This window comes from Fukomys damarensis, unplaced genomic scaffold, assembly GCF_012274545.1.
Source record: "Fukomys damarensis isolate Sample0158 unplaced genomic scaffold, DMR_v1.0_HiC HiC_scaffold_24, whole genome shotgun sequence".
Classification (NCBI taxonomy): domain Eukaryota; kingdom Metazoa; phylum Chordata; class Mammalia; order Rodentia; family Bathyergidae; genus Fukomys; species Fukomys damarensis.
Genome location: NW_022900936.1, coordinates 68,599,179 through 68,614,537, shown reverse-complemented (window position 1 = coordinate 68,614,537; position 15,359 = coordinate 68,599,179). Strand labels below are relative to the sequence as shown.

The 15,359-nt window shown below is 42.3% G+C and overlaps 1 protein-coding gene across 1 annotated transcript in view; it reads left to right on the top strand.

Annotated features, from left to right (window-relative positions):
• The window catches only part of Slc12a8 (solute carrier family 12 member 8), a 139,175-nt gene that overhangs the window by 105,963 nt on the left and 17,853 nt on the right, over positions 1-15,359 (top strand). Inside the window, exons 8-9 of the mRNA XM_010618253.3 lie at positions 1,722-1,868; positions 6,921-7,563. Of these exons, the coding sequence (XP_010616555.1) occupies positions 1,722-1,868; positions 6,921-7,563 (790 nt within the window). The remainder of the gene's footprint in view (positions 1-1,721; positions 1,869-6,920; positions 7,564-15,359) is intronic.

Here is a 15,359-nt window from a genome sequence, read left to right as displayed (position 1 = left end):
ATATATCTTTAGGTGGGTTTTTTTTCCAGTCAAGAATCCTGACTGATGCAGAATTCATGAAATTATTCTAGTGATAATTTCTGAGGCAGGAAATAGGTATAGCCAGGGGCTGGTGTGACTTGATGACATGGATCTGGCACATTGCTAGAGCAAAGTAGCAAAAATATCAAGAGTGTGTAAGTGACAAAAGTAAAAATTACACTTGGAACCCACAGTTCTGGTCACTGTGTCTCAAGTAAGGTATAATGGAGAGGACACCATAAGTAACCAAGAAAACAGAAGCTTCCTTGTGGGTGTGGGTGAGGGCTGCTGGGGCTGTGAGGGGGGTTTATCACTCAGCTTGGCACACCACTACATAGCGAACAGCAAGGACACTAGCTGTGCCCTCTCTTGCTGCATCTTTTGGTGCCTGTGGGACATCTGGTCATGGGTCTCATCCATCCATCCATCCATCCATCCATTCATTTATTTGCAATTTATGTAACTGTATTGGGCGCTGAGAACACAGAGTGAACAAGACAAGAGACTTGCCTAGACAAAGCCTGTGGCTGGGCAGAGGAGAGAGTGACACAGGCACTATCCCAACATCATGTTGAGGTTCTAGGAAGCACTAAAGAGCAACCACAGCTGTGAGGGGGGACTGGGAGGGCCTCCTGGAGGAAGTAAGGTTTGTGCAGAGTCTCAATACCCAATTATTGTTTAATACACAATAAGTAGTCAAAGGAATGTGGACAGAGAGTTCCAGCAGGCAGAGAAATCATATGGGCCCATGACTGTGTGTGCAGAATCTGGGGCTAGGCAGGTTTCAGACCCTGTCAGGCCAGTGGAACCATTTTTACAATCAGATTTGAGTCTAGAGGGGTCATCCTGGCAGAGGCCAAAGGGGTGGTCCAGACAGGGAGAGCTCACAGGCAGGAGGCCAACTGGAATTGTTAATGGCCAAAGGTTCTCACAGCGTGGCTCCCAGGCCATCAGCATCAGTATCACTTGGGCACCTGTTGGAAATCCATATTTTCAGGCCCATTAATCCAAAAGTCTAAGGGTGGGGAAACTTGTTTTAATGAGACTGTCCACGAGTCTGATGCCAGCTGTATTTGAGAGCCACTGTGTAGCCCATACGAAAGAATGGGCTAACCTGAAATAGTGGAATGAAGTGCTATGGGGCCAAGAGTGGGAAATCTAGCTGAGGTTGACTCTAGAAAGTGTAATGTGGACTTAGGTGGAGTGTGGCTGGGTGAGTGCTGGGGGGTAGTAAAAGTCAGACCCAGGCTCTGGGATTGAATGATCAAGTTAGTTTTTGGTCACTATAACAAATTATCTGAGGTAGTGAACTTATAAACAGGAAAGGTTTGTTTGGCTTGTGGTTTTCAAGGTTCCAGTCTACAATCCATGGGATTGCTTTGCACCTCTAATAGGGGTGCCAGATGGCAATGGTGGAGAACACATAGTAAAACTACTCACCTCATGGGGGGTGAAGAGAGAGAGAGAGAGAGAGAGAGAGAGAGATTGAGATAAATCCTCCACACTCTGTATCAATGGTACATATTTTTGAGGCATATCCCAAGTGACCTAAAGACCTCCCCTCCCACCTCCACTAGGCTCTACTTAAATATCCTACTTCCTCCCAATATTGTCACCCTGAGGACCAAGCATTTAGCACGTGGATCAGGGGAAATTCAGGATCCAAACCACAGCACTGATGAAGCTGTTCTCTCCCACAGGTGTCCCTAGTGGGCTTCCTGTTCCTCCTGGGCTTGTATATCTCCTCCCTCGCCTCCTGCATGGGTGGACTCTATGGAGCTCCCCGGATTCTGCAGTGCATCGCCCAGGAGAAGGTGATTCCTGCACTTGCCTGCCTGGGGAAAGGGGTAAGTGATCCTTTGTTCTAGGGAAAGGGGTGAGTGACCCTTTGTTTTTTCTCTCTTTCCTTCCTTCCTTCCTTCCTTCCTTCCTTTCCTTTCCTCTCCTCTCCTCTCCTCTCCTCTCCTCTTCTCTCTCTCTCTCTCTCTCTCTCTCTCTCAACAGATTTTTTTTGATACTCCAACTGCTGGTCAATAAAGTGCTTAAATTCTTCAGATGTGAGCCTCTGACCAAGTGCTCTGGGATGGGACAAATGAGACTGCACAGCTCACTTCTTTCAGTCCTGTCCTCTTCCTGGGACCAGTCAGACAGAGCATCTTAAATGTCACAGCCACCCAGCTCCTCAGCTCCAACATAGATAACCAGATGTAGTAGTATTTCAGGACCTCAACAGCAGCAAAACTATGCGCCCTCTCAATTTACAAACAAATTTAAGGGTCTGGGGGCACAACTTGGTGCAGAGGACTGGCCTAGCATGCATGTGGCCCTGGATGCAGTCTCTGGTTCTACATGACAAACAACCCCAAATTCAGAATCCTGTGAGTTTAGCATAGGAGAAAGAACTTCCCAGGTAGGAGAAGAGCTGGTCCTTGGAGCACTGATCCACCTGTGCCCCAAGGCTCTCTATGCCCTTGGACTTGCTGTTTGATGATTTCCCACACCTCTGGGTCCTGAGCTTTCCCATAACTTTGGGACCACACCTTAACTGACAGAGTGGCTTGGTTCAGTCATAACCAGGATGACCAAGAGAGACATTTCTAAAACCTAGGGGGTGACAAAAGAAAAGTCACATCTCCAGCCCTTTTAACACATTTGAAAAGTTTTTAGACACGTTCTTGCTAAATCACCCAGACTAGGCTTGGACTTGTGATTTTTCTGCCTCACCCTCCCACAGTGCTGGGGTTACAACACACTGTTTACTTTTTATGAGGTGGAATGAGTAGAGGGTTCAAAACTAGAAACTATGCAAAAGGTGCACAGTGGAAATTTTAGGTCCTATCTTGGGTCTCTCTACTTCTTTCCCCATACCTGTCCTTAAGTACTATTTTTCTTAATTTTTAAATGAATCCTTCTCTTTCTCATTTTTACATAAAAGATAGTGCTGTCGCTTGTTATATGCCTTTTTTTAAATTTCATATGGCCTTCACAACTATTTTTTATATGAGTACAGAGAGCACTTGTTCCTTTTTCTTGCTTTTTTTTTTTTTTTTTGGTACTGGGGATTGAACTTGGGTCCTTGAGCTTTCAAGGCAGGCAGCAGAACCACTGAGCTAAATCCCCAGCCCCTCTTGTTCTTTTTTCTATCATGAGAATGTACCATAATTTATTTATTCAGTTCCCTGGAGATTAATACTTGAGTGGCTTCCAGTAATGAGTGCTACAAGGAATAATCACGTGTGTGTGTGTGTGTGTGATTTTGCATATGTGAAGACAGATTTATCAATTGCATAAATTTTCAGAAGTAGGATTTCTAGGTTAAAGGGTAGATGCATTTTAAATTTTGATAGATCTTGCCTCCATAGGATGTGCATTGTTTGTACATCTACCAGCAGTGCTATTTTCCCATAGCCAGTACCACTCTTAGGCTCAGACAAAAGTCCCTCCTTTATAGGACTCTGCTGTGGCCTTTTGGGTGTAAGAAGTTGTGAAGCCACAGGGATGAACCTACCTGGGTCCCATGTACCAAGTGTGCTGCTCTCTGGGGCCCCTGACCCATATGGTGCTTATTTAGAGGGTCTGTAAAGGCCACTTCCTCTCTGGGACCACGGCATGGGCTGAGAATCTGGATATGAGTGTGAGGCCACCATGATGTGACCTAGTAATTGAACAAGATGGGCTCTAAGCTGAGGGTAGGCATGGTCGTCTTTCAGTGAGGAAGTCTGAGAGTTGCAAGAATTCTAAACTTGAACCTGGACTTCCTCAACATCATGCAGGCACATTTGCCAGCAAAGGATGGTAGGACGTATTTTCTTTAACAGGTTGTTAGTGTGGCTTATAACTGTGTATGTGGAGACATATGGAACCCCATTTTCACTCTTACCTTAGGCAGCAAACCCAGTGTTAGGGAGGAGCCTGTCCACAGTTCCTTGTCAGATATGAACTTTCACCAGTCGTGGAGTAATAAATGGCACCTTAGGATTCCGAAATCTGCATTTCTCTATCATCTTTTCCTCTGGTGAAGGCTATACAAATGGTCATTTTCTTTTCAATTGCTAGAAGCTCTTTCTTCATTAGGAAGATTAACTCTGTGGTATGTATTGCAAATATTTTTCCTAGTTGGTCATGTCTTTTAGCTTTGAAACATTTTCTCCCCAAAGCTGCTTTACATATGGTTATATTTCATAAGGTCATTTCCTTTATTAATGAAGGAAGATAATAAAAATGTGAAATCTTGAGATATGTCAACATGTGGGAAAGGGCATCAAACCAGTACAAGCAGTGTTAAGGGTAACTACAAAGCTGACAGCATTGAAGCCTACATATAGGCCCCCACTAGCCTCCTACCCATCATCCTCTCCATGCACTCCCTGTTCAGAGTCCTCTCTGCCATGGCCAACTTCTGTGATAATGATTTCTTCACATTTTTTTTTCTTTTTTTTTTTTTTTTTTTTTTTTTTTTTTTTTTTTTTTTTTTTTTTTTTTACTCCTGGGAATTGGACCCAGGCAGGGCCTTCACATCGAGGTACTTCTCTGACCTTTTTTCTTTTTTATTTTGAGGCAGGCTCGCTAAATCAGTAAGGTGCCTAGGTTGGGCTCAAACTTTCAATCCTCCTGCCTCAGCTTCCCAGAATGCTGGGACTGTAAGTATGCACCATCACTGCGGCATCCTTACTTTCTTTATGGCTCTTTTCAGGGGTCAGCCAGCTTCTCTGAAAAGTGTCAGATAGTACATTTTCAGGCATTGCAGCACATGTGGTCTTCATCACCATTACTCAGCCCTGCTGTTACAGCTCAGACAAAGCCCCAGACAATAACTAATACTTTCTGTATGGACCCAAGTTTGCATGTCATGTCATTCTCAATGCTACAAAATATTATTCTTCTCCTGGTTTTTTTCTCAAATATTTGAAAGTATAAGGCCATTCCTAGCTCACAGAACACATAAAAAGGCAGCGCTGGATTGGGGGCCCTGGGATCATAGTGTGCGGTTCCTCCCTCACTCCCTATTCATGCATCTCTAAACAAAATGTTGCCTGTTTCTAATCTTTAAATACACACCGAGTATCTCTTGTCTAAATGGTTGGGATCAGAAGTCTTTTGGATTTGGGTTTTTATTGGACTTTGAAATATTTTTAAATATACATAGTGACATGTTGGAAAGGGAAGCCAGGTCTGAACCCAGAATTCATTTGTGTCACATGTACACCAGATAAGTGTAGCCTGGAGGTAAACTGACAAAGGTTTGTTGTTTGTTTGTTTTTCTTTTTGTAATTTTATGAATGAGACAAAGTTTCATTGTGTGGGGTTTTTCCACACTGTGGCATCATCTCAGCACTCCAAAGTTTGAAACTTTGGAGCTCTGTAGATGCAGGGTTTTTGCATTAGGGGTGCTCTCTCTGTAAATGGAGGCACACATCACATGTATATATATTTATCCGCATACATATTCTTTTGAGGCATGATCTTCTCACTCGTCATTACTTCGCCTTCACACTTGCTTGTAGCAGCAGCTTGTTTAGTAGTTAGGAGTATCCTGGAGAGTGCGGTGGCACAGCTGTAAATACAGACTTTCTGCATCTCTCTTCCCCAGTGGAACTGCTAATTTGCCTACATGTTCACTTAATTAGCAGATAACACTCTCTTCCAGAGTAGTGATACTGACTTACACTCCTGTTAGCCATGGGTACTTGTTCCTATTCCTCTATATTTCTGCCATTACCTGGTACTGTCAGACTTTTAATTTCTTGCCAGACTGTTGGGTATCTACTAGTCTCACTGAGGTCTTAGTTTGTACTTGTCTGGCTACTGAAGAGGTTAGGCACCTTTTTACAAGTTTGATGGGCATCCTTCTGTGAAGTATTTGTTCAAATCTTTTATTCATTTTATTTAGGGGGCTTTTTCCAATTTTTGTTGAAATTTTTTGTATATCCAAGATGCTTTTTGTTGGTTACATGTGTTACAAATATTTTTTTTCCCGTTCTTTGGCTTGCTTTCCTTTTTAGTGTCTTTTGGTGAAGAGAAACTCAGTTGGATATTTAAGCCTGGATTTCAGGGGAGGGTTTCCAGCTGGAGGCTCAGACTTGGGTATTGTCGGCACAGAGCTGGTACTGAAAGGAATGAGCCTGAGTGAGATCGTCTAGGGGTGAGTGTAAATAGAGAAGAGGAAAGGTCTGAGCAGGGAGCCTGAGCTGCTTTAAAGGTAGCCTCAGAGATACCAAGGAAGCAGTGACAGAGACTGAGAAAGAGCAGTCAGCGGGGAGGAGGCAATTCAGAAACCAGTGCAGACAGTCTTTTGAGGAGGAGGACTGAGAAGTGAATGTTCCTTTCTGCTCAAGAAGTGTTTCAGTGGTTGTGTGAGTAGTTTCCAGGGATGGCTTTAGCATGACTTTACCGCTCCTTCCCACCAGAAGGTCACCATCTCCTCCTCCATTAATACCAGACGAGCGTAAGTGTGCACACATGAGTACCTCTGTGCGTGGTCACTATCAGAAATTTCCAGCTCCAGCCCCCGGTGATGCTGCTGTGTCTTCCACAATCTGCCACGCCATGGGCAAAGTCAACTTTACCTCTCTGGTTTCCAAGGGTGATCTTAAAACCTAACAAAGACAAAATGAGAAAATATCAGGGAAGTCGAAAGTTCTTTGGCAATGCCCCATGTTAACAGTTACTGATATAACCCCGGCCGTGTGTCAGGATTCCACTGCATGTCAGTGCTCTGTCAGCATTTCACATGCATTAGCTGTGGTCTCACCATGGCCCCATGGGTTGAATATTATTATCCCAAGTTTACAGACGGGGAAAAAGTGTCTAAGCCATTGTGAGTTTGGTTTCTACCATAGAAATTTTGAAATTTCCCACCTGAAATTTCGTAGTCCTGTATGCTGTTTCTGTTTCTACAGAAAGGGCCAAATAAAACACCAGTAGCAGCCATCTGCCTGACCAGCTTGGTGACCATGGCTTTTGTCCTTGTGGGTCAAGTGAACATCCTGGCACCCATTGTCACCATCAACTTCATGCTGACCTATGTCTCGGTGGACTACTCCTACTTCTCCCTGTCCATGGTTCTCTGCACCGTCCCTGAAGGGCCTGAACCAGTGCTGAGGGAGGACCCAGAAACTCTCCACTGCTCAGAGCATCTGCTCTTGGAGAAGGCTCCCAGCTATGGCTCCGAGGGCCCTGCCCAAAGCCCCTCTGAGGGTACCCTGCTGGAATTCACCAAGGACATGGATCAGCTTCTCCAGCTAAGCAGGAAGCATGACAGTGGCCACCCAAGACCAGGAGAAAGCAGTAGGATCTCAGAGAATCAGAAGAGAAAATACAAGGCCATCAAGCAAACCCTACAAGATAGCTTCCTCTTGGACCTCAACTCCCTTAATTCCTTTCCTACTGAGGAGTCTGACATGTTGCCCACGGCCTCCTGGGAGGGGGAGGAGTCCTACCAGGACAAGTGGATTTCCAGGAGTGAGGAGACTTGGCCTGAGGGCGCACGTGGAGAACCACTTGTCCCTGAGCTGCGCAGCCAGCTTAGGGTGAATGGAGAAGGTGAGTGCTTCAGAGTAATGCTGGGGTCTCCTATGAGAGTGATCACTGGTGACCTCACCTACCCAGTTATCTCAGCCAGGTTTCATAACCCTTGGTGACTTTGATATTTATTCTAAAATGTTGTATTTGTATACTTGCTGAATTGTTTAGAATTTGACTATATTATAGATACTGTAGCAAATTTTTAAATAGAAATTTCCATCCATTCCTGTATGTCAGGGCTAGGAGCCAGAGCTAGTAATTGAATATCAATTTCTTTCATTCAAAAATCAGCTGAGGTGCAAGGCTGAGGTTAATGAGACCAATTTCTCCTTTCAAGAGAAGTGGAAATGTGTTGAGAAAACTGCCCGGAAAGGACTCTGTGTCATTTGTCTGTAGAAGGTGAATCTTTCAAACCAGGCAAAACAGGATGGGGAGAAGGTAACTGAAGGAGCATAACTTTTCATTGCTGTGTTCAAACCTATAAGCATGGAAATTCAGAGAGAGACTTTCAGGGATTGGCTTATAGGATATAAGAGATCTCAAGAGAAAAAGAGAATCACAATTATGGGGGACCCACTGGATCCTAGATGTTTTACATCTTGCTATAGTTTCCATCTAGAATGACTTTTAGGCCCCTGTGGTAAAGGCTTGTACCTCAGTGTGGTGCCATTAGAAAGTGGTGGAACTTTGGAAGGTGTGGCCTAATGGAAGGTCTTTAGGTCACTGGAGACTTGCTCTTGGAGCGGACTAAGGGGCCTGGCAACTGCTTTGCTCTCTTTTGCTTCTTTGCTCATGATATAAGTGTATTTTTCTCCAACATGTGCTCTAGCTATAATGTGAGACCTATCCACAGGCACAAAGCAATGGGGCCAACCAATGATGGACTGGAACCTTAGAAACTATGAGTTTAAATGAAACTACCATCTTTTTTTTTTTTTTTTTTTTTTTTTTTTTGGTACCAGGGATCTAACTCAGGACCTTGTGCTTATGAGGGAGGCAGCAGCACCACTGAACTAAATGCCCAGCCCAAAACTTCTATCTTTACAAGTTGCTTATCTTAGGTGTTTGCTATAAGAACATAAAGGTGACATATCTGTTACTTCATGTAGTAGTATACTAGCTACCAGCATTTTGCATTTTGTGATTGAAGACCTAATGAGATCAAAAAGAAGTCTCAAGTGTATTCTTTTCATAGCTGGATGTCATTCCTAGGTCTGCCTACATTTGAAGCCCGTGTATTTGTCTCTACATTATGCCTTCTCAAGATCTGTACAGACAAGTGCGTGCAAAGAGGAAGAGATGAAGGACATAGAAGGAGATATCTAAACACAAATGCCTTGTCTTCACCCATAAACCTGGTCTTTATCTCTAAGTTAGTGGGAAGATTTTAATGGTAGGAGCAATGTTAAAAATTTAAAATTTATTTTTATCAAAGTAATAAATATACAGTTTAATAAGTCAAGTAATATTAAAAGTAATGTTATCAAGAAGAGTAATTCCTACTCTTTCATCCCCTTTACCCTTCAACACCCCCAGGTCTTTACCCAGATCAAACATTGGGACTCAACCAGAAAGTTGCCTTTTCTGTTAACCTTCTCATTACTAAATAATATATATATGTTGTGCTCACTTCAGCAGCACATATAATAATATATATATGTGTGTGTGTGTGTGTATTTCTACTTTTTGATATGTGAGTTTCAGACATTATCTTTTGACTTCCTATATGGTAGTGAGGATTTAACTCTTTTATGCCACTTTGATATTTCATATAATGTCTCAATGTAATCATACCACAGTTTTTTAGTTAAATCTAGAGTTAATATTCATATTACTGTGACTAAGCAAGCATTGCTTAATTCTAATAAGCTTATTATGTTACAGTATGCTCACACTTCATTTTTTGCCCAACTTTTCTATTGCCTGGAATTAATAATTGTCTTAATTTTTTAATTTTTTATTTGCTTGGTTTTCCATTATCATTTTTCTTCTTTTCTTTCTTTTTTTATATCAAGGATCAGGGGTGGGGGATTTAGTTCAGTGGTTCCAGCACCTGCCTCGCAAACACAAGGACCCGAGTTTGATCCCCGGTACCAAAAAAATAAACCAACAAAACAAAACACCAGTTCCAAGGATCAAACACAGGATCTTGCACTTGTGAGGCAGGCACAGTGCAGCCCCCATCATCGCTTTTCTTTAAATGTTCTGACAGATAAGTCAAATGCTTCTCCATGTTATTTCTAAACACTCCAATTCTTCAGAAATCTATCATACCCATTTCTCTTATTTCTGAGAGTCCTATGGCTCCTATGCTGTGGGACTCTAGTCTGTTCTTTCTGGTTTTTAATTTTATTTTATATTTTAGGTATACAATATAATGACATTCATCATTGGAAATTTGTACCTTGACATAACCCATCTTGATTCTTATTTTTCCCCATTCCCCTGCCCTCCCTTCAGCCCCTCCACCCCTCCCTACTTACAAAGACTTTGTTTCCATTTTTTTCACTTTCCCATATTAATTCCATTCCATTTTTTCCTCCCCCTACCCATCCACTTCCCCTTCCCCTTTGCCCCTTTTCTTTCTATTTCACATTATCTATTGTATTTTTTAGTCCTTATTTACACTTTCAGTTTCTCACACCAGAGAAACTATTTGGTATTTACATGTGTGTCCTATTTATTTCACTTGAGTGTCACCTCAGTGTGCATCCATTTAGCTACAAATGTCTCTAGCTTCTCATTCCTTATGGATGAGTAGTACTCCATTTTATTTTTTAAAAACACAATTTCTTTATCCAGTCTCCAATTGATGGGAAAATTGGGCTGCTTCCAAGTTTTAGCTATTGCAAACTGTGCTGCTGTGAACGTGGGTGCACATATATCGCTGTGGTATGATTCTTTTGGGAATAGCAGGGGAATAGGTGGGTCAAATGGGGCTTCCGGTCCTAATTCTTTGAGGCATCTCCATTCTGATTTCCACAGTGGTTGTACCAGTCTGCACTCCTGCCAGCAGTAAAAACATCTGTTAAGTTCATTTGTTCAAGAATTTGATTGAGTTCTAGTATTTTATTATTTTTTGTCTAGTTGATCTATCTGTGACAGTTCTTATTTGATTTTTCATGTCCATGAGTATTTGTTTTATATAGTTGGGTGCACTAGTGTTTGGTGCATATATAATTATGATTGTCATCTCTTCCTCTTGGATTGTTCCCTTTACAAGAACATAGTACCCTTCTTTCTCTCTTAATCAGCATTTGTTTGAAATCCATTTCATCTGCAAGTAGGATATCTACTCCTGCTGTTTTTCAGGTTCCTGTTGCATGGAGTACAGTTTTCCACCCTTTCAATCTATGAGTTTCTTTTTGAATTTTGTTTCTTATATGCAGCGTATTGTTGGATCTTGTTTCTTGAGCCATTCTGTCAGTCTATTTCTTTTGATTGGTGAATTGAGACCATTAACATTAATGGTTATAACTGATATGTATTGAGCTAGCCTTGTCATGACTTTTTCTTTTTGTTGGATTCTCTCTCTCTGAGTTTAATTTCTTGTCATGGCTGATGGATTCATTCTGCTGGCCTTCCTGGGGTTGTGATCCTCATTGTCTTTTCCTAGGATATTGTTAAAATTTTCTGAAGTTCTGGTTTGGTATTCACGAAGCTCTTTGTCAGGAAAATCTCTTATTTCTCCAGCAATCTTGAAAGGTAGTTTTGGGGTGCATCAATCTGGGTTGGAGGTTGTTTTCCTTTAGGGCTTGAAATATGTCACTCCAAGCTCTTCTTTCCTTGAGCATTTGTGTTGAGAAGTCGGCTATGATACTGATGGGCTTTCCTTTGTATGTGATTTGATTCTTTTCTCTAACTGCTTGAATAATTTTGTTCTTCTGTTGGGTTTCTGGAATCTTAACTATTATTGACTATGTGTAGATTTTTTTTTTTTTTTAATCGTGGCTAGTTGGAGTCCTATATGCCTCACTTATCTGTGTGTGAAGTTCTTTTCCCCTATTTGGGAAGTTTTCTGCCATTATTTCTGTGAACAGGTTTTTGTTTGTTTGTTTGTTTTTTGAGGCAGGGTTTCACTATGTAGTTGAGACTGACCTGGAACTCACTATGTAGCCCAGGCTGGTCTTGAACTCACAGCGAGCCTCCTACCTCAGCCTCCCAAGTGCTAGGATTAAGGCATGCACCACCATGTCCGACCTGTGAACAGTTTTTTATGTCATATGCATGCTCTCCTATTCCTTCATTGACTCTGATTAGTCTTCTGTTATTCTTCTTTGCATTGTTTAGCAGCTGCTGGATTGATTTCTTGTGGTCCCTTACTATTTTTAAGAAATTTTTCTTTTCCTGGTCACTAATTGCAATCCTGTCTTCTCTATCTGAAATTCTGTCCTCACATTGCCTCATTCTGCTGTGTAAACTTTCAATGGCTTTCTTAATCTCCTGGAAATCTTTTTGCATCTGTTTTATGGATTCCATTTGTTTCCTATGTTGGAATTCCATCATGTTCCTCAGCTCCTCTTTTTTTTTTTTTTTTTTTTTCTATGTCTGCTCTAGATTTATCTATCATGTCTTGGACTATGGGCACAATCTCTGTTGTTATCTGAGAAATTATTTCCAATTTCATTTTTTCCAGATCCTCTTTCATTGCCAGTTCAGGGAATCCAGGTAATTGAGTATCAGATTGTTCCATCTTGTTTGCCTTTGGGGTTGCCTTAGGTGATTTGAAAGTCTAGTTTTGAGACTTCTTTACATGTCTTCTCATTTCAACAAATGCAGCCTGCTCTGCCTTTGTTGAGGCAACTTTTTGTTCACCTAGTGGTCTTCAATTCTCAGCAAGCCACTGATCGGCCTTTTCTCTGCTGCTCACCAGGGCACCAATTCCTGGGTTCAGAAAGGTGGCCTTCTGGATCTCTGAGCTGACCTGTTGTCTGCGTGAGCTTCTGGTTGAGACCTATGTACACTTGGGATGGTATCTAGGTGTGCCTCCTGCTAGGGCCCCTCTAAAGCTGCTGTCTGGGAGGGCCTTTAGCTGGGGACTGTGTGCCTCAGTCCCTGGTGTCTGAGCAGGCTCCTGGCTAGGGTCTCTGCACACTTACCAATGGTATCAGGGTGGGCCTCTTGCTGATGCTTGTGCACCTGTGCAGCTCTTTTCTGGGTCAGGGCAGGGCCCTGGCTGGATCTGCCTGTAGACACGCCACTCTGGTCCACACTGCTGCTTGTGGGGATCTGGCTTTAGTCTGTTCTTGAAGCCTGCTACCAAGCAGTTGTCTTAGAACTCCTCCCTTTACCACACTTCTGCATCACATCCCAGGAACAAGAACTTTCTTGAATACAATCTCATAGTGGACTTTTACCTTTCATTGTTGCTGCCAGCCCAGGATTGACTGACCTTCCTATGTTGAAGGAATTTCCAGTGTTATGAATCTTGGTGGGAGTCAAAGGAAACCTTGCACACTCAAAACTGAAAATGTCACATAAAAATGTCAATTTTCTGGCCTCTCCTATTGCCAGAGTTCAGCCACAAGACCAAGGCCCTGATAATCAGATGTGACCTCCTTAAGCTTGGAATTAGGAGCAGGAAACCTGAAGAAACGAAGTCTGTGAGGAACTTTTTGGAAGCATGACTGGCTCTGGAGTCCAGGGCTTCTGAATCAGTGATACTTGCAGTATTGCCCCCACTAGACTATGTGACAGAAAATTTCAGTGTTGCCCTGACTCCTTAACCTTTCTCAGAGGCCAAATATCCTTTTATTACATTGCAGTAAAAACACTCGACATCTAATCTATTCTCTCAGCCCTGCAAGTGTACAGTGAAGTATTGTTAAATATATTTATAATGTTGTACAACCATCACCACTATCCATCTCCCTAACTCCAGTCATTAAACGGAAACTGCATCTATTAAACACTAACTCCCCACTCTCTAGCCCCCGGCATCCATGTTCCACTTTCTGTCTCTATGCTCTTGACTAAGTATCTCAGTCACTTTTCTCATCACTAGTACAAAATACTTGACACCTACAAGTAAAGGAAGAAAGGTTTCTTTTTCGGCTCATGTTTCAGTCTGTGGTCAGCTGGCTCCCAGAATGAAACAGCATGGCAGGGGGCTACAGCAGAGGAGAAGATGTTCACCTCACAGCATCATGCAATCAGAGAGTGAAGGGAGGAGCTGAGGAGGGAGATAAATTCTTCCAGGCCGTGCCCCGGGTCACCTGTCTCCTTGACTAAACCCCACCTCCTAGCAGCAAGTTAGTGACAAGCCCTCAAAATCAGTTACTTTCCAAAGGTCTTATCTCTGAGCACGACGCTTTGGGGAAACTTTTCTTTTTTAGTACTGGGGATTGAACCCAGGGCCTCTATACTAAGCTGTATCCCCAAACTTTTTATATATTTTGAGACAGGGTCTCACTAAGTCACTCAGTTGCCCAGGATGGGCTCAAACTTGTAGTTTTCCTGCCTTGGCCTCCCTGGATTATAGGCATGCTGGGATTATAGGCATGCACTACCATGCAAAATTTAAAATGCCCTTCCTTTTTAAGGCTGAGCAATATTTTATTATGTACATACACCACATTCTGCTTTTCCATTCATCCACAGATGGAAACAGGATACTGTCGTGTATTGGCTACTGTGAATAATGCTGCTGTGAACATAGATGTTTAATAGCTCTTTGAGATTCTGGTTACAAATCTTTCAAATGAATAACCAGGAGTGAAATTGCTGGGTCATATGATAATTCTGTCTTTGATTTTTTTGAGGAACTGCTGTGTTATTTTCCATAGGAGCTGTACCATTTTAAATTCCTACCAACAAGGCTGGGCGTGGTGGCGCACGCCTGTAATCCCAGCACTCGGGAGGCTGAGACAGGAGGATCACTGTGAGTTTGAGACCAGCCTGAGCTACATAGTGAGTCCCAGGTCAGTCGCACTACATAGTGAGACCTTGTCTCAAAAAAAAAACCCAAAAATTAATTAATTAATTCCCACCAACAGAGTCTAAAATCTGTTGGCTAAATCCCTTGATTAATCAGGCAGAGGTAGGACACCTGACTGAGGACTCCTCTTTCTTCTTGATTCATTTCTTACTGCTTTGTTTTGCTGAAGTACACACTCCATTATCTTCTTAAGGGGAGGTGAATAACAGATACAGCTTGAGTCCTGAAACGTCTGAAATTTTCTACCCTCACACTTGACTTGTAATTTCGTTGAATATCAAACTCTCAGGCCAGGGATCTAGCTCATTGGTTCCAGCGCCTGCTTCACAAATTCAAGGACCCAAGTTTGATCCCTGGTACAAAAAAAAAAAAAAGCTCTCAAGTTGAAAATAATTTTTCATGTGATTGGGTAGGGGTGGTTTTTCTTTACCATAGAGAAATTTGTTGTGCTGATCCTTCATCCTTACAGCCTTTGAATATGTCCTTGTTCTTCTTGTTCTTCCCTGGAGGTCTTTAGGATTCATACCTTTTCCTGCCATTATATTGGCCACTGAATTGATCCTTTCATTCCAAAGGTCCTCATGTCCTTTAATCCTGGTATTATTGCCATTTTCATTGACTTCAGGTACAGAGGGTTGAGATTATGCAGCTCTGCTCATGGTATATCATCATCGTTTGTTCTGCTCCTTCACTAATTCAAATTTCTTAATGTCTCTGGTTCCCCAAGAACAAGATCTTTATATCTTTTGGAGGTCTCTTGCCTTATCATCCATCATGTTGTTATTATTCATATTTTTCTTTTCTTTATTCCTAACTTGCTTATTTTTCAGGTGATACATCTCCAGCTTTCTCTTGTGCTTAGCTACCTAAGCTTTCT